The sequence below is a fragment of the Canariomyces notabilis genome, assembly GCF_033297395.1.
Source record: "Canariomyces notabilis strain CBS 508.74 unplaced genomic scaffold N656scaffold_1, whole genome shotgun sequence".
Classification (NCBI taxonomy): Eukaryota; Fungi; Ascomycota; class Sordariomycetes; order Sordariales; family Chaetomiaceae; genus Canariomyces; species Canariomyces notabilis.
This window is the reverse complement of record NW_027041823.1, coordinates 2,577,077-2,602,549: the sequence shown is the minus strand read 5'-3', so window position 1 is coordinate 2,602,549 and position 25,473 is coordinate 2,577,077. Positions and strand designations below refer to the sequence as shown.

At 52.3% G+C, this 25,473-nt stretch overlaps 9 protein-coding genes across 9 annotated transcripts; 5 read left to right on the top strand and 4 right to left on the bottom strand.

Moving 5' to 3' along the window:
* Window positions 1–3,605: 3,605 nt before the first annotated feature.
* N656DRAFT_63841 (kinase-like protein) lies at window positions 3,606–6,025 on the top strand. Its single transcript, XM_064810397.1, has 4 exons — window positions 3,606–3,731; window positions 3,812–5,126; window positions 5,187–5,742; window positions 5,807–6,025. Exons 2-4 carry the CDS (start codon window positions 3,865–3,867, stop codon window positions 5,837–5,839), a joined length of 1,851 nt encoding a protein of 616 aa, XP_064675394.1. The 5' UTR covers window positions 3,606–3,731; window positions 3,812–3,864; the 3' UTR covers window positions 5,840–6,025.
* A 71-nt stretch (window positions 6,026–6,096) lies between these two features.
* Window positions 6,097–7,474, top strand: N656DRAFT_63912 (uncharacterized protein). The gene is made up of 4 exons (XM_064810399.1): window positions 6,097–6,179; window positions 6,247–6,797; window positions 6,930–7,215; window positions 7,276–7,474. The coding sequence occupies exons 2-3, from the start codon at window positions 6,274–6,276 to the stop codon at window positions 7,021–7,023; spliced, it is 618 nt and encodes a 205-aa protein (XP_064675393.1). The 5' UTR covers window positions 6,097–6,179; window positions 6,247–6,273; the 3' UTR covers window positions 7,024–7,215; window positions 7,276–7,474.
* Window positions 7,475–7,801: 327 nt separating this feature from the next.
* N656DRAFT_699227 (uncharacterized protein) lies at window positions 7,802–8,716 on the bottom strand (the record flags this gene model as incomplete). Its single annotated transcript, XM_064810771.1, has 3 exons — window positions 7,802–8,214; window positions 8,280–8,393; window positions 8,458–8,716. 3 exons carry the CDS (start codon window positions 8,714–8,716, stop codon window positions 7,802–7,804), a joined length of 786 nt encoding a protein of 261 aa, XP_064675392.1.
* Window positions 8,717–9,540: 824 nt separating this feature from the next.
* N656DRAFT_794247 (uncharacterized protein) lies at window positions 9,541–10,114 on the bottom strand (the record flags this gene model as incomplete). Its single annotated transcript, XM_064817252.1, has 3 exons — window positions 9,541–9,596; window positions 9,671–9,741; window positions 9,813–10,114. The coding sequence occupies 3 exons, from the start codon at window positions 10,112–10,114 to the stop codon at window positions 9,541–9,543; spliced, it is 429 nt and encodes a 142-aa protein (XP_064675391.1).
* A 4,491-nt stretch (window positions 10,115–14,605) lies between these two features.
* Window positions 14,606–15,012, top strand: N656DRAFT_841422 (uncharacterized protein; the record flags this gene model as incomplete). The annotated part of the gene is made up of 2 exons (XM_064818990.1): window positions 14,606–14,761; window positions 14,844–15,012. Coding segments are annotated over 2 exons (201 nt in total), but the record flags the coding sequence as incomplete, so codon positions are not given.
* Window positions 15,013–15,925: 913 nt separating this feature from the next.
* Window positions 15,926–16,628, bottom strand: N656DRAFT_63519 (uncharacterized protein). The gene has a single exon (XM_064810379.1). It carries the CDS (start codon window positions 16,355–16,357, stop codon window positions 15,965–15,967), a length of 393 nt encoding a protein of 130 aa, XP_064675389.1. The 5' UTR covers window positions 16,358–16,628; the 3' UTR covers window positions 15,926–15,964.
* N656DRAFT_63518 (HLH-domain-containing protein) lies at window positions 16,629–18,121 on the bottom strand. The gene is made up of 2 exons (XM_064810378.1): window positions 17,923–18,121; window positions 16,629–17,853 (listed from the first exon to the last, which is right to left on the bottom strand). Exons 1-2 carry the CDS (start codon window positions 17,998–18,000, stop codon window positions 16,900–16,902), a joined length of 1,032 nt encoding a protein of 343 aa, XP_064675388.1. The 5' UTR covers window positions 18,001–18,121; the 3' UTR covers window positions 16,629–16,899.
* Window positions 18,122–21,781: 3,660 nt separating this feature from the next.
* On the top strand, window positions 21,782–23,177 carry N656DRAFT_841420 (iron reductase domain protein). The gene is made up of 3 exons (XM_064818989.1): window positions 21,782–22,072; window positions 22,120–22,399; window positions 22,480–23,177. The coding sequence occupies exons 1-3, from the start codon at window positions 22,012–22,014 to the stop codon at window positions 22,796–22,798; spliced, it is 660 nt and encodes a 219-aa protein (XP_064675387.1). The 5' UTR covers window positions 21,782–22,011; the 3' UTR covers window positions 22,799–23,177.
* A 1,007-nt stretch (window positions 23,178–24,184) lies between these two features.
* Window positions 24,185–24,796, top strand: N656DRAFT_764951 (uncharacterized protein; the record flags this gene model as incomplete). The annotated part of the gene is made up of 1 exon (XM_064813366.1): window positions 24,185–24,796. The coding sequence occupies one exon, from the start codon at window positions 24,185–24,187 to the stop codon at window positions 24,794–24,796; it is 612 nt and encodes a 203-aa protein (XP_064675386.1).
* Window positions 24,797–25,473: the final 677 nt, after the last annotated feature.

Below are 25,473 nucleotides of genomic sequence, written 5' to 3'. Positions count from 1 at the left end.
ATAATTAAACTTTTCATTAGATAAGGTAGGTGTCACAGAGTGTTCTTAGCGGATTGGGTACCTAAGGTCGGGATGCCGGGTAGCCGCCACGCCACGCACTCCCAATTTTCGGGCTGCATCACACCGGTGAGAAACTAAGAGTTCAAGATTCCAAGAAAGGAAATGCGGCGAGTGAACGGATTGTGATTGGACTCTCCAGCATTGATGTAGGGATGTGATTGGGCATGCTGTGTAACAGCCTAACAGGTTGTGGTACCAAGGGTTGTCTTGCCCGCATCAGCTGCCACCTCTCGCAGCCACCACACTCGACTTCAACCCGAGCCTTACAGACTAACAAGACCGCGGAGTTCTACTCGGATGGTTCTTTTCTCTTCCTATATGAGAATTTGACTTTTAGTCCAATGGATTCTAAAATGGTGGGAACCAGGCTAACCAGCAGATTCGATCATCTGTCCAGGAGCCATCATTGATGCGTACCATGCTTGTATCAGTGTATGTACATACCTCATTCAAAGGCCTCGTTAGCCAGAATCCGTAGATAAATTGATCGTTCTCGGATGCCTGTTAGGCGGAGCATAAGTCCACGCCCGAGTGATCCAGTTACCAGCCGCACACTCCAACCGACGGATCAGCAGCACTCAAATCCTTACATGAACCGTAATCTGGCTGTCATTGAACAACCAGCGAAGCCTGTATCTCGGTGAGTAACTCACAGACAAATCAAGAGATAGACAAGCAGGGACATACCATTTCTCAAGTACATCCCGTCGAAGACGATAGGCACTGACAGTTTCCCAATGCGTGTAGTAGCTGGTCTCCATGGGCAAGTAAGATATTGGGGTTTCGGCAGGGCTTCATCAATGTAGATGCTCTCAGCTTGATCGCAGGCCGAGACTATTATCGGACAGGCAAATCCTCGTACGAATGGTTCTAGACTAAATCGTGGGCTTAGGGATAACCGGATGCTACATGTAGTTTACAACGAAGAAACAGGTGGATTATATGTGCTTCATGGTGAGAAGCATGAACTGCATCTTTGACGAAGAACCGCACGCCGTCGGGCATCATTGATTTCCAGGTTCAGGACGCCCACATCCGCTCAATGCATGATGTATAATTTGGACTAATGATACTATATCTTGACTCTCACGAGCGGGTGGTGAAAAAGCAGAGCGCAAGCCTACCACTTGAACCAGCACCACGTCCTAGTCGCGGATGTGAGAAGGCTGAGAAAGTGCAATTGTTTGCGGATGCATGCATCCATGGATGTGTGTTTGGCCGGGGGAGGTCCTCGGGAACGCGGCTCAACTGCTACTCCAAGGCACTAACGCTTAGGAGGTACCCAGCTAATGACGGCAAGCCCGGATTGGATGGGCATAAGCTGCTATCGGGACTTCTGGAACTTATCTTAAGGCAAGTACCAGAGTAGTGCCCGGAGGTACAAAGGATCGACTCGATCAAGCCAGGATCCGGACTCCCCTTGTACTATGTGGGAGATGGGGTAGTAGATGGCGTCTTGGGTAAGGGGAACAAGAGCGACAAGTTGCGGCTGGGTACTAACTTGGTTACACCAGGGTGACAAGAATGCGGTCCAGCACAACATTAGTAGTATGTTGTGTGTAATGGGAAGGGACTCGAGAAGCGGCATGGAGCCACTTACAGCGCCAGCCCGGATGGCGGTATGTCTTGCATGTTGAAGGGCCATTGGTTCAGGATCAAACGTCAAACCAAGACCATCCACCACAGGGAGCCACGTACCATGTCATTTCTCTTTCCACGGCCAGTACTTGGCACCGCACGCACTGGCATAGGAGACGTTACTTGCGGCTCTTTTCCATAAGTTTGCTAGCCATTCAGCCGGCACTCAGGCACTGCAGCTAAGCTGACTCCCGTATCCAACTCAAGTGCTCACTTGCACACCGCGCCTCCAGTCTAGATCCGTTGGCAGCATAGATAGTTCGAGATTTGACCCCAGATGCCTGCCGAAACTGAAAAGGCAACACATCTAGGCCACCATGAGATTTTCCAAGATCACTGTTGCTTTTTTTGGGAATTTCAGGTATATGGGGTACATGTATTGATGATCTCTGGACCGGTGTACGGGGGGAATAATCTCAAGATTTGGATGGTGGTTCTAATAGACCTCTCTAATCAATGGTGTTAAGTTACGTATACTAGTTGCTCTAACTCAATCTCTTAGCTATACTCCGTATGGATGATTATGGGAAACAAGCTCTTGATGATGATGATGAAGGCTGATGAAGTATTTCGAACATAAGATCATTCATTTTGAGACCTTCTAGTTTTCTAAAGTTACCTTACTTGCCTACCACTGTAGGGATTGAAACTAAACTTCTAGTACTGCAACACAGGGGGTAGATAGAATAGCGGATAGGTATAATGGATAAGATCGCGGGAATCCGCGGATCATGAGACTGTAGTAAGTAGTGATATTGCGCCTCGAGGTGACAAAGGGAACTTGAGGATGGGAGCTTAGGCGATCATATACATACAAAAGAGAGCTTGCAACGGTCTGGGGGAGTTTACCAGTGTTAAGAGAGTCCCAGTGTTAAGAGAGTCCCGGTAACAGGGTCCAGACCACAACACACAACTATGTAGCTATGTGCACTCATAAGAGTAACAACAAACTATAGGGGGCACTGCCCACGGAGTCCCACCGGTCCCCCTAGTCTGCTATAAGGGTTAGGGTTGACCATACAAACATCCTCCGCAAGTAAACGACTCCCAAATAGACACTCAAAAAGCCTCAAGTGGCTCAAATACATCCTTCTATAACTTAGAAACCTTAGATCTGGGGTTATCTTTTAGCCCTACCAAACCTATGCCCTTTCTATCAAATTTACTCCTTACCTCGCAAGATTGCCTTACGCCCAGATACCTCGAGATCCGTAAAGCGACTGTGTTACTTCCATAGAGCGTCTTTGTTTCCACCCGCTAACGCCAACACCAAAGGACCGCGAGAAATGCAATGCAGAAAACAGCTCAACGGTTGAATTGAACTGAATTATCTCGAGGCCGGGTTTTGCAACACCTTGTGAGCATGCTCTGGGTGGATAAATCGTTGAAAAACCACGAAGTTCGAAATGGACCCAATACTGCCGCGCTAGACCCGCCCCTCGCTTGGCCCCACATTGCTCGCTGTGGCCCAATAGGCGGGTCTCTGGCCATTCATAACACAGTCGCTTTACGAAAGTACATAACATTGCCGCTTTACGGGACTCGAGCTAATTATTTAGGGTACTTCGCCTAGCTCAAAGACCCTCATTGTGCGCGACCCTTACCTCCGGATCTTACCTAACATTATCGGCGCGCTTACCTACCATATATTCAACGCCATGCAGTAGTATTGCTTTTTTGCAAGGCAACCTTCAGGCTCACTGCCTAAGCCTCAGCATCAAGCTTTGATCTTCTCTCGGCACTGCGAGAAATGGCGCTAATCAGCAGTGGCAAATGCCGCAAATGCGCCTATCTTTGCGTGCAGCCCGGGGCTGTGCTGCCCATCACGCCCCGAACCCGGCCGAAGTGAGAAACGGCCATCATCGAAATCTGAGCCCCGCCGTGCCCGTCCGCCGACCCAGGACAACGTGAGCCGCATATCGCGTTGTGGAGTTGGACTTTCATGAACCATTCGGGAGATGGGAGCTTGTAACTGTTTCAACGTACTCGACCGCTGTAACCAGGCTGATGACTGCCAAACCAGCTTTCTTGTGGTTCGTAACTTCGTATCCACAGTTTCTGGGCTGTTCACAGCCAGACCGTCTTACTGTAACACTTGCTAACAGCTTCCAAGCGCTCGGCAGGGTTTGTACAAGGCTAATAACCTGTGCTGATGATTTGACCTTTATGGAATCCTTTGGGACTTCACTCGGGGATGACCGGGTAACATCATCGTCTCCAACAGTACCGCCGCGGAGATCGTCAGATGAGACGCCGAACGGATCGCCGGGCAGCAGTCAACCGTATCGGGCCTCTGGCAAAGCCAGGGGAACCTTTACACACAGGTTAATTCAATGTCAGGCCCAAGACAGCTCCCGATCCACAGGGGATCAGACTCCGATACGGGTACAACATGAAGTAGAGCTCTCATATCACCCAGCCGAAGCATTCCGACAATATGTCGACACCGGACTTGGCGCACACAAACACAAGGGATTCAACGGCAAGGGTGAAGCAAAGGTATTTGTTTGCAGACCAGCTTTGGAGGAATATTGGACGCATAAGAAGATTGGAGCCGTTTTGGACCGCGATCGCAACACAGATGCGAACGTCGAGGACATTAGAACAAACTTCCTCCAGGTCTTCTCTATTCTCTGTTACATCTCCCGCTCCAGTTACATCAACTATTTTATGACCCGGGAGGTTGACGACAAATGCCTGCTCGCCAGCCCTGCCAAGCAGCGCGGCCCTTTGTCCGACGACGCAGGGTTCTCCAACGTGTGGCTGGAGGCTTACAAGGCGCAGTGGAAGTTCAAGCCACTCACCTTTGACAGCATTGTTCACCGAAGGGAGTTGCCCATGGAGAGGATCTTGCCAATCGTCTACGAAACAAGGCTTACACCCCCGGCCAGCGACGAGGCTGCCGTTTACAAGGTATCTGTGCATCCCTGCTGCATGGATCCGACCATGAGAAGCATTGTCAACTCGAACGAGCTTGTCTTCAAAATGTTTAACCCAGGCCATATCGATGACATCGACCTTTGGCAGAACGAGATCAATGCCTACAACGTCATCGTCAACAGCCCAGGCGGCTCGTTATCATCTGGTACCAGCAGCCTGCTTCCTGACACTGCTATTGCATCGTCGGCATTTGACTATATAGTAAGGTACCTGGGGTCTTTTATGTGGACTCAGCAAATCGACACAGCCAACAGTGACGAATATTCACCTTTAAATCACGATCATGAGGACCCAGCCATTGTGCGGAATGACCTGAGGGGCAGGACTCAGATCATCATGCTTGAATACGCCCCAGGCGGTACCTTGGTCGACTTTTGCGAACAGCAGCTAGAACTGATCATGTCCCGAGCAAGGAGAGATAGGCTGGATTTGTGGTACCACTTGTTTCAACTCCTGCAGGCGCTAGCTGCTGTGCATAACTTGGGCGGGTACGTCTTAGCCCGTTTGCTGTCCACAAAGACCGCATCGAAACTGACGTCTTCACCCAGGACACATCAGGACATAAGAGCATCGAATGTCTTGTACATGCGCAAAGATGGGTCCTTGGGTAGCCGTGAGAGGCCCTGTTTCAAACTGGCAGACTTTGGAAGAAGCCATTTCAAAAGGATTACGGGATCTGGGACCGATTCCGTGGATACCAATAAATCCGGCCCCGGCACCTATAGTAAGTCCAATCCGCGAGCCCGGGGAGCCAACGATACCCTCTTATACACCCTCTGGAACTGTCTCGATCTGACGCCCCATTCAGTGGCACCAGAATGCTGTGGAGCCAACGAAGTTGAGCAGGCTATACCACGACCGTACACCAAGGCCGCCGATATTTGGGCCCTAGGGTGCCTGTACAGCGAGATGTTGGTGAGGTCAAGCTTAGGTTCAGACGGTGTAAGGAGATATCGGGATGCTCGACGCTCCGAGAATCAAGGGACGATCATGAGGAGATTGGCCGAGCAATGCTTCCATGATGGGACCAAGCGACTATCCTGCGTGGAACAATTCCATCAGGGGGCACTGACGGCTTGCCCCGGAGATGAAGTGCTACAGGCCGTAAGCAAAATAATCCTAACCCAGATGCTGCAGCCGAAAGCTGCGCGGGCTAAGGATGCGGCAGGCATCCGATCCGAGTGGCAAAACGTATGGTTGAGAATTGCGGGAGGGGACACTGCCGGAATTCTCTCATCGATAATCGTGGCCCCTTCTGCTGCCCTGGATCCCCCACGGTATCAGAGAGATCTAAGGCAACCATCACGACACCAAACCAATCGCTTACCTCCACCCCCACCACCGCCATCAAGATCGTCTGCTGTACAGAACCCGCCGAGGTGGGGTGCCGCAACTGTCAGCCACATTGTCAACCATCTTCGTGGCCGTCAGTGCACAGGGTTATGGCGGCATGTACGAGGAGGACACGTACGGTTCGACGAAAACATCAAGTTGGACTTCCCAGATCTCGGCAACGAACTTAGCGTTGTCAGCGGGCGAAGGCATGTAGGTCGCAACGCCCTCAATCGTTAATGACCAAATTACAGTCGACGGAGCTAATCCATGCAGCACTTCCTGGTGGATAACTCCGAGTCTATGCGGAATTTTCAGAACGAGACAGCAGAGACAGTTTGGGTTTTGACTAAACTGCTCAAAAGCAGGGTGGCAAGCCACGACAAGGTCAGTCTCTCTATGGTGAGAGACCCTCGAGAAAAGGTGTACACGCTGCGGAAGAGTTCTGTGCTGGCGGATCTTGTCAGGAGCCACCAATTCAGCGGTGACCATGAAGCCAGTTGGCTACTGAGCCATTGGCTTCAGACCCCGGAAGTGACCAAAAAAATTGTCGCTTCTCTCCATACGTGCAACCAGCCCATCAGCCTTTACATCCTCACCGATGGCCGGTTCGGGGCCAATTTACCCGACTTCGCCACTCCTATCAGTGTGCTTCTAAAGCAGTTGCGGGAGACCACCCCGACCCTGATGCGGACTTCTTTGGCAATCACAATTGTCCATTTTAGGAACGGAGATGGCCCGACTGCTGAGGATGCCGCGCTGCGGGAAATCCAGCAGAGAGTAGCCAGGAGCCTGAGCCAGAGTGATATCCAGTTGCCTCCATCATTGTAAGCTGCCAACCTCAACCCGTTCTCCTTAACCGCGAAGTCGCTGGTGTGGCTAAACATGTTGCATGAGGCAGCAACCCCATTTACATCTGTCGCTCGGACGGTAATGTCGTTGATATGCTCATCGGGAAGATCCGAGAAGGCAGCACCGCTCCGCCTGCCGCAGCCCTCTCATGGGATAACGCTGAGCACATCCACGATGGTTGAGCATCGATATACGCAGTGAAAGAGCCTAGAAGATGGGACCAGAGAACCATTGGATGCGGAAAGCGCCATCCCCGATGTGCCTTCGTATGCCGGTTCGGACACTGGCTGCATATGGGCAATTGTCGTTGGGGTAACTTCGAAATTACCGAGTATCAGCCAGTCCAAGTCATCAACAGGACTGAATCCCAGAACAAAACTTGCTCTCGAACTGGTAAGTCACAGCAACCGGATTGGTTAGGGCCACTGCTTGATGGACGTTTGAGTTCGCCAGAGAAGGGGCATTGGGACTTGTCGGGCGCTCGCAGGACGGCAAGAACATGATAAACAAACCAAAGGGCGCCCTACTAGCCTCCCACAATGTAGTACTGCACCAGCTGTTAACTCAAAGCACTGCGGAACTGGCAACCTCAACCAATCCAGAAGTACAGAGGCTTATGCTGCAAATACCTACCTGACCAAGTCATGTCATCATATAGACCAATCAAGCAGTCTATTGTAGTCATATGGGCAATTACACACTGGAATCTACTCTTATCGAATATCCCACAAGCACCTTCAACGAAACATACCAAGGTCCCCAGTAGAACTATGCACTTAAGAATCCGTCCACTAATAATAATGCCATCATGCAGAGTGCCTACGCCGTCCAAGAAGAAGGAATTTGACAGATGATTCCAAGTTGTACGAGACATCTCCCATACGACATCCCCGCAGAAGCATGCTGAATATGTACATATGCTGTGGCCCATCAATTTGACGATCGTTCCAGTTTGCACTTAATGAACAATCCATCATCCTCAGAGTATGTCTGCCTCCTCCGGCACCAACCCCGTCCTCCATCTCTGCATGTGCATGGCATTCTCATTAGCCCACTCCAGCAGTGCGTCGTAATCGATGCACTCATGCTCCGTGCCCTCGCCCGGGCCTTCCTCGGTCATGCCCTCGAGCGTCGTGTCGGCGTTGCACATGAGGGCCTGGCGGATATAGTTGAAGCAGTGGGCCGAGTGAAAGGCGACCTCGTCCGTCAAGTTGACGCCGGCGTACCCCTGCTGGTAGTGCTCGATCAGGTAGGAGAGACAGTGGAGCTGGTGGAAGACGCCGACCATGTATCCCGGCCCCTCGTGGCGTTCTGGGTCAAGGACTAATGGGATCGGCTTGGGGAGGTCGTAACGTGAGGGATCGTCGGGGACTTTTACGTAGCCTCGGCTCTCTGGTTCCATATTCATTAGCGGCTGTTCGTTCGAAGATAGGGCAGTTGGTTCCTTGTCCTCTTACGTGAACTCAATGGGACCCAGTTATGAAGCTTCCCCAGTGTCAGCGATTCGTTGAACCACATGTCTTCGCTGACATATTGAGGGTCGATCTTAAATTTGTAAATCTTGTGTGGAACTTTGCCGCAATAAAGCAGTCAGCGATGGCGTGAATACCAGATGGAACAGATGGGCCAACCTACACTCAGGCACTGGTGTACGCCGGATAAGTTTGCGTCCGACACTGAAGGGCTTGAAGACGAGCAGGTACACAATGGTAACCGCCATTCCGATATCCAGCAGCAATCGCAGCCACCATGTCACCCTGCGTCTCCGGCGTTTTGTGGCGCTGCGTCTTTGACACTCTGGTGAGCAAAAGTCGGTTGCGACGCCGTCTCGGGATCCAGAGCTGTGTAGAAAGGCTTGCTCCTCCTCATTGGTTTCGGCTTTCTTCAGGTCCATCGTAGGCCAGTTTAGTGCCTCCTCTAACTCTGAGCAGAGGCGTACGCGGGGAAAAGTTTCTTGTCCTCCTTCTGGCCTTCTTGTTAGATTGCTAGCTCTTGTCGACACAACCATCTCCCGAGTGTCCCCTCCGTCGAGATCGGGTAGGGTCCGTTGGCAATGACCCAATGAGTCGCGCGTCGTCTGGGTGCTCGAAGGCCGGAAAGGGTTTCAACAAAAGATGTGAGAAGTCGCGAATCTTGGCCGATGAGGTAGGTAGTAACGTGGTGAACAAGATCCTATTTAGCCTGTTGCACTGGTTACATGTGCTCGGCGAGGTGTTGCCGCGGACGAATCGGGTTAGTGTCCTCGACTTGAGATCTCCCACCGCGCGATGAGATGGAAAAGGTTTCAAAACACAACGCAGGAGGTGCAGTGGGAAACCGTCAGATACCCCCTAAAGTTTTCTCTTTATAAAGGGAAGTGCGACCTGCCGGGGGACTTCAGGGGAAGGAGACAAGGCTGGAAGATCACAAAGAAATGTGAATAAGACGTGGCGCTTATTCACCACCAAATGGGGGTTTGAATAACAGATTATTGTGGTTCTGAAAACGGCAACCGCACCCGATAATTCGATGAATCTCAGAGCAAACCCCCAACTATCACAACTGGCGGCCAGATCGGGCTCGAACCACCGATCTCGTCTTTACCACAGTGACCAAAAGATGGCCAACTCCACCGCCTTCACGTGGCGCGGATTCCTCCAAGTCCTTTCAAGCTGTGGCAAGTATCAAGTGGTATAGAAAACAGAGTTAGAAGCGGGATGAGAGAATTCGAGTTGCTTCCTAGAAGGGGTCCGCCGCATCGTCATCATCAGCGCCGCCGCATCCGCCAAGTCGAGCTAGAACCGTTAGCTTGGCAAACTGACAAACTGAGAAAGGCCTAGCAGTGGAATCGAAGAGCAGTTTCCCATACCCGCAGTGCACCGATTGTCAGTATAGTGCCCGTTGACGAAGCAGTCAAGATCCCTAGAGTAATGCCAACCGCTGCGCATGTACAACAACAAACATCAGCAAACCCCAGCTATCGGCGAACAGTGATGGCGGTTTCAACATACCAATTGCGCTTTCCATTGACAGTGACACACTCCCCCGATTTAACGCACCAAAACCGATAAGTCGTTCCCCGGCGGAGTTTTCTTGTGACCGACCACTTCGTGCCTGAGCCCCTGCGGCAGTTCACCGTCGAAGAGCCGCCGACGATTGTGCACTGCTGCGGCCGAGAAAATGCCCTGGCCTCGAGGGCCTCGCCGGCACTGCCAAGCATCACGTCGGCCGCGGCAGCCTCAGCCTCGGCTGCAGGGTTGGCCATGAGGCCCAATGGCAGAAGCGCACCGGCGAGGAAGAATTTGAGTTGCATCGCGGCAGTTTATGGCGTCTGCGATCTGTCGTGCAACAAAACACATGAAGAAAAGCAGTACTGAACCCAAGCCGTATTTAACGTCCAAGGCAGGATCCATCGTCGCCCCTATTGCGGGTGAAAAACACGCCGCAGCTGACGGCTTATACGCGTTCGTGAACCAATGATACTGACGGAAGCGCTGGAAATCGGCATTCGGACCCTGTGGAATAGCGGATCACTGCCCCACATACCAGCATAAATAGCAGCTGGTCTAGCCTAGCTCCAGCCTAGTTTCCATGAATAGGTCAGTTAGCTCAGGAGGAAGATGAGATGACTTCGATCAACTCCTCAGTCTCCTCCCAACGGTACTTACTGGCGCAGGCATGCGGAGAATTGAGCAGGGACGACACCTTTCACGGCTAACTGACTGTTCAAAGCAACCGAAGGAAAATAAGTCTAGGGATCAGGACATGAAAGACCAAAGACATTGTGGGATTCCTGGACATGGCCGAGCAACGACCAGGAAGCCACTTGGCCCGGAATTTTGATATCACCCAGGAATAAGACTGGCTGAGGAAGCGTGTCAAAGTCGACCCAGAATAAGAGGACGTGAGGGAGCTTACTGTTTGCCCCGACTACCCAAGCGTGTCAACCAAATTGCCTAATGCCTCCGGCCCCGGGCGACTGACAACAAAGTCCCTCGCATCCAATGCTCTCAAGGAGGATGAGGCAGCGGCTAGAAGGATACGTCGTGTGCAGAAAAATGGTGAGGAAAACTGCATTTCTCTGCTGCGGCTTGTATTGTTGTCGCGGCTTGCTGAGCCCGGGGGATCTTGTCGTGTCGCTCCGACCTCGCTCGTGCGGTATTCCAGTTCTTGAGCCTAAGAATCATAAGATGGTAAGAAGACGCGGCCAAAGTTTTCCCTTAAGGTTCAATACTTCGACTCTAACTCACTAGGGAAGCATAATGTCGGGTGAAGGTTCTTGTTTTGGAAAATGCACCTTCCCGCCGTAAGTTCTGACCAAGATTGGCAGATTATTGGCCAACTAGCCCTGCTGATTTGACGCGAACATCGGCATGGACCCTGAAGCTTCATTCTGGTTTCCGAAGGAAGAGAGATTCAACTCGGGATATAGCCATTAGCCAGTGTCGGCGGTAACTTCATGGACTCTTTTCCTGCTTGGCCATCAGGTCCGCCCGACAGGAAGACGGGACGGACGGTGAGGTACCTTAGGTTGCTCCTGTGCTGATTGCTGAAGAACATGGATTTGCGGATTTGTGGATTCGCGAAGGAATGCGGCCCAAGCGGGCTGGCCCGAACTCATGTGCGTCGGTGGGAATGGCGGCCACAACCAGGTTGAAGCTCTACCCTTTAAGCGCCATGCTGTGATGCCGCAACCGTCTTGCCTCCAATGAAGGGAGAGCATGAAGCTGATTGAACGGCAGACGCAGCTCGACGCGCAGATAGGATCTTGCTTATCGGCGTCATTGCCGAAACGAGCTTTCCCCCAAGTCAAATCATGGGTCCAACGCGCTGCCTTAGTCATCCTACGGTACCTATCAGAACGTTTAACTACCATAGCGCGCCACCCGGTTTTGCAAAATCGTCACCGTCCGTATTTCTCAGTTCCAAGATGCTCTGGCCATGCCAAGACCATGTTGATTTCAGTAACAGAGTCACTGTAACTGTCATGGACCTAACATAGTCATATCACTCGAAGGGCAAGTTCGACTGACAAGACCTTCCTTCCTGAAATACTAACTGTAGCTATTTTGAAACGAATCCATTTTCTAGCTGTAAGTTCATTTCGACTGTAAGGCCATTTTGAAGTAGTAAAGGCATCTTCAATTGAATCTATCTTCTAGCAATAAGTTGTATTTCGACTCTGGGGCTATTCTGAAGTATGGTAATTACCTTGCGCAAGGCCCTGGGCACTGCATCCTCTGAATGCCCTAGGTGCACTGCGCAAGCCCTGGCACTGCACTGGATTTGGGCAAGGCCCTGGGCACTGCAACTGTGCAAAGCACAAATGGTATATAGGTTAGGATTTGGAATGTACTGATGAGTACTATTGTAGTATAGTATAGTGGTTAGTTTTTAGCTAGAAAATACAAAGGTTCTCTGTTCGATTCCACTTGTAATTAAATTTTTCCAAGTCTTTAAGAAGTAGTAAGAAAGTAAATTCCTGAGAAGAAAACAAGGTAGAAAAAGGTAAAGTAGGCAAAGGTAAAAAAAAGGTAGTAAAGAAAAAGGTAGTATGTATTTTTCCTTTTCCTATCTAGGGTAGTAAAATAGTTCTTCTTAAGGAAAATAGTCCTACTCTACCTAAAATAGATTTAACCTAAAATATCATAGTGTCATGGAATGACCGCATTGGCGACCTGGAAGGCTGCAGCTGGGGCGCGGGACGCGCCGGCAGCCAATCAATGGGGCAAGGGACACGGACCAATCAGAGGATGATCGCAACGGTCGAGTTGCGATCAAGACGAGCAACCACGGATCGCAGAGGTCGAGAAGCGATCACTGCGATCAGGGGAAAACCCAAGTACACGCTTCATCAAAGAACAATGTATATATACGAGCTAGCTAGTCACTCTTCGGGAGGACCTTCAGAAGGTTCTCCAGTAAGCAATGCAAGCAGTTGTCTTTACTACTGTGTGAACACTTGCTTGTGCACTTGTTGTAGACCCTTTGGCTCTACCGAACCTCACCCCGTTCAAGTCAACCTGCAGTCTGAGGAGTCCCTTTCAGTGGTAGGGGACCGAGATTCGTCACAGTGTAGCGAAAGTGGAGCCAACGGGTAAGCGTTGGATATCTTGAACGATAAGTGTTGAATATCTTGAACAGTATATATTACTGTAAAATTGACTATTTGTATATAGTAGTTGTATAGAGGTAGGACAAAGAGTATAGTATAGTTGTATAGTTGGCAGGAAGATAATGCCCAAGATAATATAGTTGGCGATGGTTGGCTTGAAAAATCCACAGGCGAGCGTCAGCGAGCTAACTCCGCTAGTTAGTTGAATTGCGACTTGTTGTTGCTCCCATACAAACTCCGCCAAATCCGGCAAGAGAAGTGATAACCTTTTTTTAACTGGCTTTTGAAGTGGCCCCTGAATGGGTGCGAGCAGGAGTCAAGTCAGTCAACGGACGCATAACTATTGCACAGAGGTCGGGCCATCTTGCCGAGACTGCCGAGGCTTCTGTCCTACCTACACAGTGGGGTTCGCACAGTCCAGCCGAGCCACCTACACTCGCCACTGCAGTCCACTAACGGCAAGCCAACTTCCAGGGCCAATTAAAGGGCCACTTCAGTGCCCATATAATGAGATTTGCAAAGGTATGGCTGTTCTCGGCGATGCAAAATACAGTGCGTCTCCCCCCTCTAGCTTCTCCCATGGTGATAGGCTTGGCACCAGCTGGAACCGCATGAAGGAAGGGAAGTGGGCGGTGCCTGCCGGTAGCCCTGCCCCGGGCCGGCAGGATACCCTGTTCCTAGCTCGGGTTGTCCATAAGTTCTCGCAATTCTGTGAGTTCGACAATGCCGCAGAAGGCAATCAGGCTTTGGTAAAGTATCAACCAATTTGCTCCTTGCATCGCAGGACTTGTCATCACGTGTTGAGCCACAGAGAATGATTCTCTCGCTCCCTTTGAGCGCTTATAGTAACCCGACCCGGGAATTCGGCCGAGGTCTTGGCTCTCTTGGCTCGCCGGGCATCTCTCTCGTTTGAAGCCCGACAAGGCGCTTGCGCCCTACGCCAAGATTGCCTACCCCGGACCCAGCTGGCCGAGGCCGAGCGGTTGCAAGCAGACTCCGACGGAGTCACTCCGTAGGGCCGAGGCGAGAGGGCTGCATTGGATGCCTCCCACGTCCGCTGGAAGTCTGCAATGAACGTCTCATTCACCCGCGCGGTCGAATCAATTATGATCATGGATTAATTGGCAGGAATGCTTGCATATCGATTGGACATTGGATCTGGACCTGCAAGACCCTGAGTAAGGCAAGTTCCCGTCCGTCTGCAACTTCCTGGTCAGGCCCTGCGGGTCTGGGCTGGGCTGTACTGGACTGTGGGACTGTGTCACTGGTGCCCTACCCACGTGGAATTGCATCCGCGTAATACCCGCCAGCAGTGTGGATTGTGGAAACAGCGAGCGGCCTCCGGTTTCCAATCCTTATCAGATGCCTCATCTCCTTCTCCATCTCATTTTCCAATTTTTCATCTGGTTCTCCTTCTCTCTTTCCAATCCTTTATCTGCTTCTCCGTCACTCTTTCCCTCCCTTGAACAGAACGCAACTCGACGCCGCTGCAGGCCTGACCAGTTGACCACCGCAACGAACCCAAAGCATGTCACAATATCCTCCTCAGCAGGGGTAAGTCCCGTCCCTTCTTCCCGGCCTCCCATCCTGCTCCATCAGATTCCCAGATTCCCAGGTTCCAGATCCAAACCGCTCCTTCATCACCACGTCAAGAATCTCGGTAGGGCTGACTCTTTCTCACCGGCACAGTGGCTACTACCCCCAGGCTCCCCCACAGGCCTACGGTCCTCCGCCGCCGGGCGGAGGCTACCCGCCTCAGGGCTACCCACCCGCCCAACAGCCGATGCAATACCAGGAGGCGCCGCCTCCCAGGGAGGAGAAGAGTCACGGCTGCTTCTACACCTGGTAAGCCGCTACCAGACTTGCTCGAGTTTCCCCCAGCCGCGTCTGTTCACGCAATGTCTTACACGCCACACTTTCTTTATAGCATTGCCACCCTTTGCTGTTGTTGGGTGTGCGGAGAGACGTGTGAATGCTGCTTGGAATGCTTTGATGTTTGCTGCTGAGCGGCTGCGTGGGACTTGTTTGGATACTACAATGGCGCATAGAGAGGGTATTGGGGTCTTTGGGAAGTCTAGGCTGTTCATAAAGACACTATAGGGCGTAGGCTTGGTGTTATCCTTGGTCTGGGCGAGCAATGGCTGTCAGCAGGATCGAACTGCACTAATAATCAACCAGTGACAATCACCAGGTCCGTGTCTAAGCAGGGTGTTAGTGATGTTTACTGAACAAAGAGAGATGGATCCAAGCTTGATCAACTTCGGCACAGAAGACAGCGATCCAGGGAAGGGCGCTGCCGACGGGCCTCGGGAGTCATAAGGTAATCCCGGCCAGGGTTTTGGAGAGCGAGTTCGTAGCCACGCCGTTTCCAAACCGGAAAAAGAGTATCATGCTCTGCGATAGCGTCAGTCTTGAATTGAAACCGGAATTCGACAGTGACACCTTGAGGGTCTTACAAAGAGGGCAATCAACATGCCCACCCGCAGCTGCGGGAGACGAGGCATGCCCAGACCGTAAGCATCATGCTCTCCCTGATGACTATCACAAGCCCAAGGACAAATCTGGGGACAAGGGATCGAGAGAAACCGTCACCACGGAGTCTCTTTGTAGTTCTTAGCGAGTCTCTTTAAGTTGTCGTTCTTCGCTACCTTATGTACTGCTGGTGGTGGTCTTCGGATTCCCCATGGTTGCGCTCCTGTAGTGTAGGCCCTAACAGTGTCTTGGCCCAGAGTGAGAGATGCAGTTGTGCAACTAGGTACTTACCTAGCATTCCGATCTGTGCAGTTCCATAGTCAGTCTTCTCCAGTTAAACGGTCCATGTGAATCCCTATGTAAGTACAACTTGGGCCGCTTCTGATGTTGAGCTGGAATCGTTTGTTAGCAATGCTTGGCAGGGGCTCACCCAGGCAATCTTCCCCAAAAAGGAAACCAGGTAAATACAACAGTGTAGTCAGTTGCTCACTCAGCTAACTCGTTACTGTACGTACAGTACAAAGGAATCAGGAGACGCTCTGTAGGCTAGCCCCTGACTCAGCTGTATGTCCGAAACTATCTCGCGTCACCAGTCCGAAGCGCAGACTTAAAGCATACACACCTTATAATACCTAACACACACAACTTAGGTACGAAAACTAACAACAACTCCGCCGAACTCCTTTGCAACAAAATGCCGCCCAATAACAGCAGCAACAACAACAACAGTAACAGTTTCTTCCGGAAATGGGTTCCAACACCGCCCGCCGTCCCCATTTCCTCGTCGCCCCGCAGAGGTGCCGTTTCCCTTGACTCTCCTAGAGAGTACGGAAGCCTCAAGCCCACAATGAATGACAAGGAGAAGCTCTTGCAGTACAAGACCCACTGAACAGCCTCTATGCAAGGCACTGCAGACTCGTTTGACTCGATATATTGAGTGGTGGACTTTGAAACTACCAGCACTGGCATGACCTCGATATATACCTTCTTTGACTACATATAAGCATTTTCCTTGCTTCCTTAGCAATGAGTCCTGGAAGCGAGTTATATACCGTGTCCCATGTGACGATGTGACATTGTGATGACGCCCTCCTTAAGGGGTTGCCACTCTGTCGATGTCCAACAGAAGCATAAGGGAACCGAAGTAGCATAGACAGGACCGAGGTGAGGTTTCGTATTATTCTAGGTAGCAAATCCTCCCACAGATCCAAGTATCCAAGATGCCCACCCACCATTGCCCAGCCCTGCGTCTACCACCTGTACGCCCCAGCACTACCTCATACACAAGCAGTAGTATCCCTGAACGCCACTCGATGGAAACCATTCCCACAAACAACAAAACCCAGCAGCCGCTGTATCGCAGGAGGCGGTATCGTCATCACTACTATAACCGAACAGTCCCTGCAAGTTGCCATCCCATCACCCAACCACACCCAACTACCGTAACCGTAACGCCTTTTCCGTCCGAATCCCCCCAAACCGGCAGCAGCCGAGTCAAATTCCACTCAAAATCAACTCCAACCCCCCGCCAAGCCCCCCCGACCCATCAACATCATCTCCAACCCCTCCATGCGTCCTCTAAGCGCGCTGTTCTCCGTCTCCAGCCCATGATTCCTCCGCTCCAGCTGCAGGATGTACTCGGTTGCTTTGCTCAGGATGGTAGCCTTGTTCAGCTTGGGGTGGTGGCCGTGGACGGGCGACAACGGCGGGTGCTGGTCCTCGCCGCTGTTGCCGCCATCGTCCTCGACAGTGCTGCCGTCGCCGTTGGCACGCTGCATGGCACGCAGCGCGGGCACGGCGTCGCGCAGCTGCATGATCTTGTCGTTGAGGTTGGTGCGGTAGCGCTTTTCGATCATGTTGTGCGCCGTCTTTTTGGGCGCGAGCGGGTCCTTTTGCTTTGATGTTTGGGCGGAGTTGGACGGCGGTCGTCGGGTTGATGTGCCTGGTGCTGCTGGTACTGACGCTGACATCGTCTTGGCGGCGGGTGCTTCATCGTCTGACGAGGAGCTGGATGGCTTAAGCTTGGTTGTCCGGGAGGGGTAGCGCTTCGCAGTGAGGTCGGTTGTTGTGGGCCGGGTTGTTGTTGTTGTGAGAGGGGCTGGTTGCTGCTGCTGGCTTGACATGGCGGCCATCATCACTTGTGGTGACTGGTAAAGGGGTTGACAGTTGACTGAGGGCGCGGCTAGGTCCACGGGGTTAATCGCGGGGCTTGATGGCGAAGCCTTCGGCGAGGCTAACGCCGAGCCGTCAAACGGCTGGCAGCCAAACAATCCGTCAGGTTCAGGGGAGAGTTCCGCCGTGTCCCAAGCAGCCCAACTGTCCGCTGCTTGGAAACCGAATGATTTGGCCGATAGCGCCGGTGAAAGTGGCGAGGCGGGTGAAGCCGCCGAGTCAGAGGTGAAGTCGGTTGTGAACTCGTCGGTGTGGTCAAAGAGAGAGATAGGCGAAAAGTCCGAGTATGATTGCTATACGAGTGTTAGCACAATTGGCGTTTGTTACTCGAGGGAAAGGCCCGCTGGAGACAGGGTACTCACAAGCTGGGTAGCATCGAAGGGCAATGTGGTGAATGAGTCAAGAGACATCATCAACGGGTCAATGGTTGTACCTGGCATAATGTTGTCGGCCACGGATGGCGGTGCTATGGGTTGAAGTGTCTGGTGACTGGTGTGGCAAATGATGGTGCAAAACAGAGGGCTCAGTGGCGTTATGTTTTTGGTGCTGAAGCATGTGGTGATCTGCTATCCAGGCCCGGGGGTTTCGGCGCTCTTAAAAACATAAGCAGCCTCGCTGGAAGGCGTTGCGGCCGGCATCTGTCGGAGTGCATCGCTAAGGCCCGTCTCTCGGGTATGTAGTGTATGGTGGCACTACAAAAGTCTTGGGACGAGAAAAGAATTGAGAAACTGACGATTTGTTTTCGCTTCTCGTACGAGAAGGGACCAGCAGTTCTGGTAAGAATCGAGACGTCCCGGCATAACGTTAGCGCCCCACGCGCCGCTTTTTGGCAGCCCCACGGAGTTGCCCGTGGCCCCGTGAAAAGCGTTTTAGTGGAGTCCGTGGACGACCGAACTTGCCTTGGGGCAGTCACACTTTTGGTGCTCGGGAAGGCATGACCCTCTGTCCGTGGTAACTTTTCTCCTGCGCGAGTTGCAGAATCCCGAAGCAAAAATTTCGCATGGGATTCTACCTTCATTCCCAACATTTACCATGCTGCTAACATTTCCAATGGCATTCGAGCGATGCTCATGATGCCTGTGAACAATACACAGTTCACCACAGTTAACCCTTCCACTGCCAGTTCAACGGAGGTGCCGCAGCGCGCTCCGGCCCGAGACCGTTCATGCATCACAAGGACATAGGGGGCTTCAGTACGGGGTAGGGGAGTTCTGATGCCTGCTACTTATACCGTATAAACTCGCCAAACTGGACAATCTCTACTGCGCAGACTAAGGCAGGCAACAACTTTGATCAGACTTTCACCCACTTCAAACCCTTACTTTGAGCTCGCATGGCATCGGAAAGGTTGAAGCGCACTGCAGAGTACAAGCCTGGGATTGGTTACTGAGATTAGCGCGTGCAGTAGAAGTTGTCCAGTTTGGCGAGTTTATACGGTATCTGATCATCTAGGTATTCCAACATTCACGGCAACTGACAGAACTAACGTCATTGCAACTGGAGATCTGTACAATGCCAACAAAGATTGCCAAGCACATCGCAACAACTGAGAGTCTGAGACGCATCGGAGAAACTTTTGCCTTAGTACGGCAAGGCCCGTGAGCAGTTGGGTACAGAGTGTAAGTGTGGCCATCCAGCGCCGCGGGCGTCTGCCTCTGGGCCGACTTTGGCTCGTATCGACTGGTGTGGGCTGATGGAGGTCCAGACCAAAAAGCTGCCCATGCGGCCCACAAAACGCGTGACCGGAGCTGCCCGCAAACCGGTTTGATGCAGTCAAGGTCCCCTTTCCCCGAATTTTGCGGGAAAGTACTTTGATGTTAACACAACTGTCACGGAAAATTATCGTGATCGACGCACCGCAGTTGCTACCCCGGTACGCGCCTCCCCGGCTCAGCCCGGAAACTGGAACCAGGCGAGCCGGGTAGGCAATCTCACAGCCGGACGACCGTCCCCAACGTTTTGGGTCTCCTCGCCGCAGTCAAGGTGCCTACCGCATCCCTTGGTACGGTTTGCGTCTTGATCTGCTTGGATTTCCAATTCGTCCATGGGCTGAGTTCGACGGAACCCTCGATTATCCTACCAGACTACGCCGGCATCAAGAGACATCCGGTCCATCTTGAGAAAGTACCGGTCGGCGATGCATCGGCCCTGTGATGAACAGCCGCCGGCCTTGCTATTCCCATTCTCCGCGTGGCCGGTCTTGGCGGCCTAATCTCGGATGGAAATGTGGGGCCACATCGGAGGCGGAACCGGGACCGCCCGCTCTGTGGGCCGGACAACCTGAATACAGTTTTGCTCGGGGAACACCACCGACCCGATTTGCACATCGCGCCGAAAGAGCTCCGAATGCCGATCTTCGTAGCCAACTCCAGGGGTGTATCTGGGGTTGATGAAAGCACCGAAATGCTGGGCTGTGGCCTCAATGCTGGCATCTCCGAGGGGCTGCGGTAGTGAGTCGAGCCGATGATCGGTCTCGCCAACTACCCCACCACAATTCGAGTCTCGCAGCACTCCAGCATCATCACGGATAGATGAAGGTCGACGAAAATCAACAGTCAAGCCAATGTCACTTGGAAGGGCACATGCTGAGTACTGGGTAAGTGCAGCCTTGAAGGTTCCGTTTCGGTACGCAATATGACTGACCACGGTAGGTGGTAATTCGAGCAGGCACGGCAACTCAGCGTGAAGAGCTGGAAAGACCGGCCGTCATCGTTTAGCTCCTTGCAGGCAGGTACGCAAGAGAGCCGATCCCACGTGGACCGGAACACACCTACTCTCTACCCGTCGAGTCAGTCAAGCTTTCTATCAATCATTGCGCTTTTGCCACGCCGCAACGTTACACGAGAGCTCAAGATCTAGGTTTCCGTCATACAGAGGTGAGTTTCCCCATAAGATCAAAGCAAATAGGGGTGTTTGCCCTAGCTGCCCTTGGCTCTTACTTTAGTTTCTTGACGGCAACGACATATAGCTTCCGGAGCCAGACAAGCGTAGAAGAGGTAACGACGTCACCGGCGAGGAGAAGTGAGACACCACTACGCGCACAGGACCATCATTGCACCAAAGCTCTTTGGACAGTCAACGAGTGGCACATGACGCGAAAGTTCCAGACCTTCAGTCCGGTTACGGGGATAGTGGATTCATCACAACCACATGGCGATGCTCTGGGAAATTAACAGGCCAAGAGGCATGAACCCGGAATATGGGACTCGGCTTGGCCACGGTTGGTGATACGCCGACCTTCTAGAAGAACTTTGCCTCAAACGCCACGAGTGATGATTTGACGGCTCATTTGCTAGTCGTGGAAGCTGGATCAAGAGGAAGTTATTGGCGGGCAAGGTAATAGTCCGTGCTGGGTTGTATTCAGGACCTCATAGGGCCCTGGTGGTACGTCGGTTGGTCACCAGCCATTTACCGTTTGATGGTTTAGTATTGCCTCCGCGGTTCACGGATTGCAAACTCCAGGGTCTTGATTCGACAAAGACAAGCACGCAAGCCATGGCCGTGGAAGGGAGGTTTGCATGCTCACTGCAGGGTGGCATTTGGTAAAGAGCAAGGTCGCAGTGACCCGGAATCGAGCAACCCCTTTTGATATCGGCTCCAGAGACAATCAAGACCTCGTGCCAACGGCGCGCCTTTCCCAGTCCGGACTTGCGGCTCTGGGACGCTATATAACAAGACTACTTTTAATATATCAACGACATTTACCCCCCGGAGCGCGGCCTCTGAGATTCCTCGATTCTTCGGCGATCCAATATGGGCGGCTAAATGGAAGGCTCATCTTTGGAAGGAGCAAGAAGACGTTGCCCATCACCGCCCCGCACTGCCCGTCCCCAGAGCTACGATATGCCGGCCTTGCCTAAGAAACCACCTGGCGCTACAACCATGGAGCATGCGTTGCCCCTGCTCATAGGGACTTCGCGACGAGGAGGAACATTCTCCGATTCGATATAGATTAACAGCGCCCAGGAATTGGCGTCACGCGCGATTACACCCGCCCAACGGCTAGACGTGGAGTTTTCTTGGCTCATAGCTCTTTCCAACACCTGTGTCCAGCCTGGATCAGCGCCGTGCGTCGGGGATTCGAGCTGCCGACACTTACGTTATTTTCTCTATTTATATCATGGCGGGAATTCTTCTGCACCCCATATCTCGGCCGGCTTGGTCAGCTTTATCTCCAGGCTTCTTCCAGTGGTTGGGCGTCTAAAAGGCCGGTCTTCCCGCTTCTTGTCCTCCTGCTGCTCATACTCCTCTCACCGCCAAGCATCCTCCTGGGACTCGATTTAGTCACTACCGCCACGTATGTTTGACTCCTTTTATGTTTGCGGTCACTAAACGAAGATTGGAGATGAGAGAGTCTCGACTGGTTCTGTGGCTGACATGAGTGTTGCTAGAGCTCCCTGCGTTCCCTTGCGGCAGGTCGATAACGTCAAAGAGCAAACGTGCGCTGCGCAATGCTGTGGACTTTCTGGATCGGGCTCATCGCAGCCCTGGTGGGGACAGGCATGTATTTCAGTAAATCTGCTATTCGGGAGATGGGGCAAACTGACACGTCGCAACAGCCTTCGCGGAGGATGCTGTCTATCAGGACCCAGATACCGGCCTCACCTTCTCGACCATGTTTAGGCGTTACAAGGCCGATGGGCGCGGGATAACCTTCCGGGTCGCGACGCCAAGCGATGCCCAGAGCTACACCGCATATGATGCCGTCGTCCAGATGGTCGTTCCGAACGACGTAGGCTGGGCCGGCCTCGCCTGGGGCGGCTCCATGCCCAGGAATCCCCTTTTGATCGCCTGGAGGGGCACCAGCAACAATGTCGTTTTGTCATCCCGTTGGGCCAAGTGAGTGCAAACCTGATTCAACGTGCCGCGTCCCGTCTTGGTCCCAGTGTGGCCTGCTAACATGTCCTCACCGCGAAAAGCGGCCATGTGATGCCGCAAGCCTATACCGGAGCCCAGTACACCCTCTTCAAAACCGGCACCAAGACCAACTCGACCCACTGGCAGTTTACCGCTCTCTGCAAGGGATGCACCTCGTGGACTGCCGACGGCACGACGCGCTACCTCAACCCGTACGGAGGTAACCGGCTGGCGTTTGCCTATTCCCCGACCAAGCCCGCCCAGCCCAACAGCGCAACGTCGACCATTTCCATCCACGAGGTCCACGACTACTGGTCACACGACTTTGCCCAGGCCCAAAACCCCAATTTTGCGGCTACGGTTCAGAGGCTTACGTCGTGAGGGTTTAGGGGTGGACTCGGAAGGAATCGAGACGGCTAAAACTGTACTGTACATACATACATGAAGTGGAGGCTGTGGGTGGGTGATGCGGCGGGAAGGCTGAAGGTTCATGTTGCCTTGCCATGAAGGCTGATGACATGCTTGACGTACATAACTAGACTGGGGTGAATGCACTGCATAGGGCCTTGTGCCTTTCTTCAAACAAGTTGTGTGTCCAAATGTCATAGAACCGGCAGCGGGGACCCGAGGCTCGGCCTTGATGGGACTTACCTAAGTAGCCACCCCATCTGCCTATGATCCAATCAGATATCGGTACCTTGCTTCTTTGGGAAAGAGAAGGCGAATGAATAATGTAGCTCTGAGAGTATGACAAGAGAACACATAAGTCCGGGGCCATAACCTATCGGGCTCGCGGCAGAGATCAAGGGGAGGGTTCATTGGGCGGGTGCATCCGGTCGTCAGCGAACCCGTTCAGATTTCAGACTGGTTTGATCTTCCTAAGGTGCTAGGTACAGGTATGTAGGGTGTAAGGCAGGTGAAAGAGAATATTCATTAGCCACGAAGTAGGTAGTTGATCTGAAGGCTGAAGCATGGATTGCTGGCTGCGTTGCTGACATGACCGAAGCCTTGACAAAGAATTCAGGGTTGGTAACATGATGTTTGGAGCCAAAAGAATATCAATGATGCTAGTACCGTGTACGTCAGCCAACAAACGAACAAGCAAGCTCTTCCCAACTCACAAGGGGCCACTTAAAGAATGTTCACGAGTTACATGTATGTAGAACACAAAACTAGCAATGAGATATACTTGCTCCTAGACTCTGAACACGCATGGGTTCCAACAGTTTTGCTGGATGGTAGAACAGCTTTGTTTACTACTCAGGGGTTGTGTTTTTTAACACCAAGTAACGCCAGTCAAAATACCTGAACAATGCCCATGACAGTTTAGCTTGAGCATTGACTGGACTGTCCGTGACCAATCCTTTCGCCTGGACTCAGAGACTTGCCGTTGACAGCACTAGTTGTCACAGATTTAGTACTGTAAACACTGTTACGGGACTGGAACTAAAGTAGGCTGGCCGTCAACTGAAATTCGAATATGTCATCACGGTCTGAACCTCAACTTCAAAAACATGCCTCGCCATGAGGCATGGACCTGCTGTTCTCTTCTCTCGGCGGGTCACAAACACATCCAGTCACCCTCGCTCGCAATCTGTGACTGTTCAAGTCTGAAAGAACTCCATTAATAAAGCAGTACTGCAGTGTTTTGCCTCTCGCCGCGCATCTCTCAACTCATTCTCTGGCCATGCCCTCATCACCATCACCACTTCTGGGACTTCACCACCACCCCCCAAAGTCGAAAACCAAATCAACCCAACCGGAGCCATGACACAAAACCACGCAGTTTTCTCCCAGAGAGAAGCCGCTCGTACAGCATCCAGCGCTTTCCACGCCGCATACAACCTCTACAACTTCACCACCCGAGCGGCGTCCAAGGTCTCCGAAGCCGCCTCAGCCGGCACAGCAGCCCTGACCAGCGCGGTGCACAGCGTAACGTCCAGTTCGAGCTCTGTCATTTCAGCGGAACAGGCCTCGCGAATTCAGGACTACCGCTCGCTGCTCGGGGAGCCCGAGGATGGCGGCGGAGGTGGTATCGCCAACTTGTCAGACGCCCAGTCGCTTACCGACAGCAGTGAAGGACCGTCTGGGTTTGAATCCTTTGAGGAGGTGGATGTGTCGAAGCTTGAGTCGAATCTGGAGGAGAAAAGGAGGTGGGAGGAGATGCTTCGCAAGCGCCGAGAGGATGAAGAGCTGAATGAGTTGATTGACCAGCTAGACGAAATGTTTGAGCCGACGGTTTTGAAGGTGATGGCTGCGTCTGGGGGAGGGGTCGCGGGAAGAAGGGGAGAAGGGTTGGGTAAGGTGGCGATGGAGATCAGTGTGGTCGGGGATATCCAAGTCGATCATGATCAAAGACGGGGAAAGGACAAGGGGTAGAGGAGTGCGTGGGTTGGGTTGAGTTAAGGAGGTTATACCCCGAAACGGGCGTCGACTTGACAGCAAGGAGCAACAACTTGAACTTCTGAGGGCACTTCAGCAGCTTATGGCCCATCCGTCACTCCTCGACCCATGGCGCCATGAGCCAAAGGGCGTGCTGGCAAATCTCTGTAAGGACCGAGGACTGAGCTAGTTCGACGGCACAGGCAAACTTTGGGTCAGACAGTTCAAGGACATAGGATACACTCTTGAAGAGACCTGGGAAACGGGATGGGCAACATGAGTTGCGAAAACCCGTTTGTACGCGGGAAAGCTCAAGTTGGAAACGACTACTGTACCTTGGGAATTCCTCAAGCAGAAGCACATCCAGACATTATGGGCGCGTGTTAATCCCCATCTTCCGCTAGCTCTCGAGTTGTTTACGGATGGACTGTCACGAAATATTGCGAGCTTGTCTCACTTTCTAAGGAATTTAGATCTTAGAGACCGCTGTTGTTTAGATCATTGCGAATGACAACCCATGGCACTGCAGTCCCTGGTCAAGGTACTTATGAGAAGTTAGGTACCTGAATGGACTATTTAAGGTACTTATAAGAATACGTAGGGCAATTAATCGCAAACAACACTTACACCTGTCCATGCCACGCCTGATTAAAGGCTGAGCTGTCAGTATCTTG

What these genes read in the sequence shown, in the direction of transcription:
- N656DRAFT_63841 (XM_064810397.1), top strand. Translation starts at nt 3,865, where the DNA reads ATGGAATCCTTTGGGACTTCACTCGGGGATGACCGGGTAACATCATCG. An exon ending in GCTGTGCATAACTTGGGCGG is followed by an intron (nt 5,127 to 5,186) that starts GTACGTCTTAGC and finishes GTCTTCACCCAG; the next exon opens with GACACATCAGGACATAAGAG. An exon ending in GAGATGAAGTGCTACAGGCC is followed by an intron (nt 5,743 to 5,806) that starts GTAAGCAAAATA and finishes AGGATGCGGCAG; the next exon opens with GCATCCGATCCGAGTGGCAA.
- N656DRAFT_63912 (XM_064810399.1), top strand. Translation starts at nt 6,274, where the DNA reads ATGCGGAATTTTCAGAACGAGACAGCAGAGACAGTTTGGGTTTTGACT. An exon ending in ATCCAGTTGCCTCCATCATT is followed by an intron (nt 6,798 to 6,929) that starts GTAAGCTGCCAA and finishes CTCATCGGGAAG; the next exon opens with ATCCGAGAAGGCAGCACCGC.
- N656DRAFT_63519 (XM_064810379.1), bottom strand. Translation starts at nt 16,357, where the DNA reads ATGCCAGTGCTGGTAGTTTCAAAGTCCACCACTCAATATATCGAGTCA.
- N656DRAFT_63518 (XM_064810378.1), bottom strand. Translation starts at nt 18,000, where the DNA reads ATGCCAGGTACAACCATTGACCCGTTGATGATGTCTCTTGACTCATTC. An exon ending in CCTTCGATGCTACCCAGCTT is followed by an intron (nt 17,854 to 17,922) that starts GTGAGTACCCTG and finishes ACACTCGTATAG; the next exon opens with CAATCATACTCGGACTTTTC.
- N656DRAFT_841420 (XM_064818989.1), top strand. Translation starts at nt 22,012, where the DNA reads ATGCTGTGGACTTTCTGGATCGGGCTCATCGCAGCCCTGGTGGGGACA. An exon ending in GGGGACAGGCATGTATTTCA is followed by an intron (nt 22,073 to 22,119) that starts GTAAATCTGCTA and finishes ACGTCGCAACAG; the next exon opens with CCTTCGCGGAGGATGCTGTC. An exon ending in TTGTCATCCCGTTGGGCCAA is followed by an intron (nt 22,400 to 22,479) that starts GTGAGTGCAAAC and finishes CACCGCGAAAAG; the next exon opens with CGGCCATGTGATGCCGCAAG.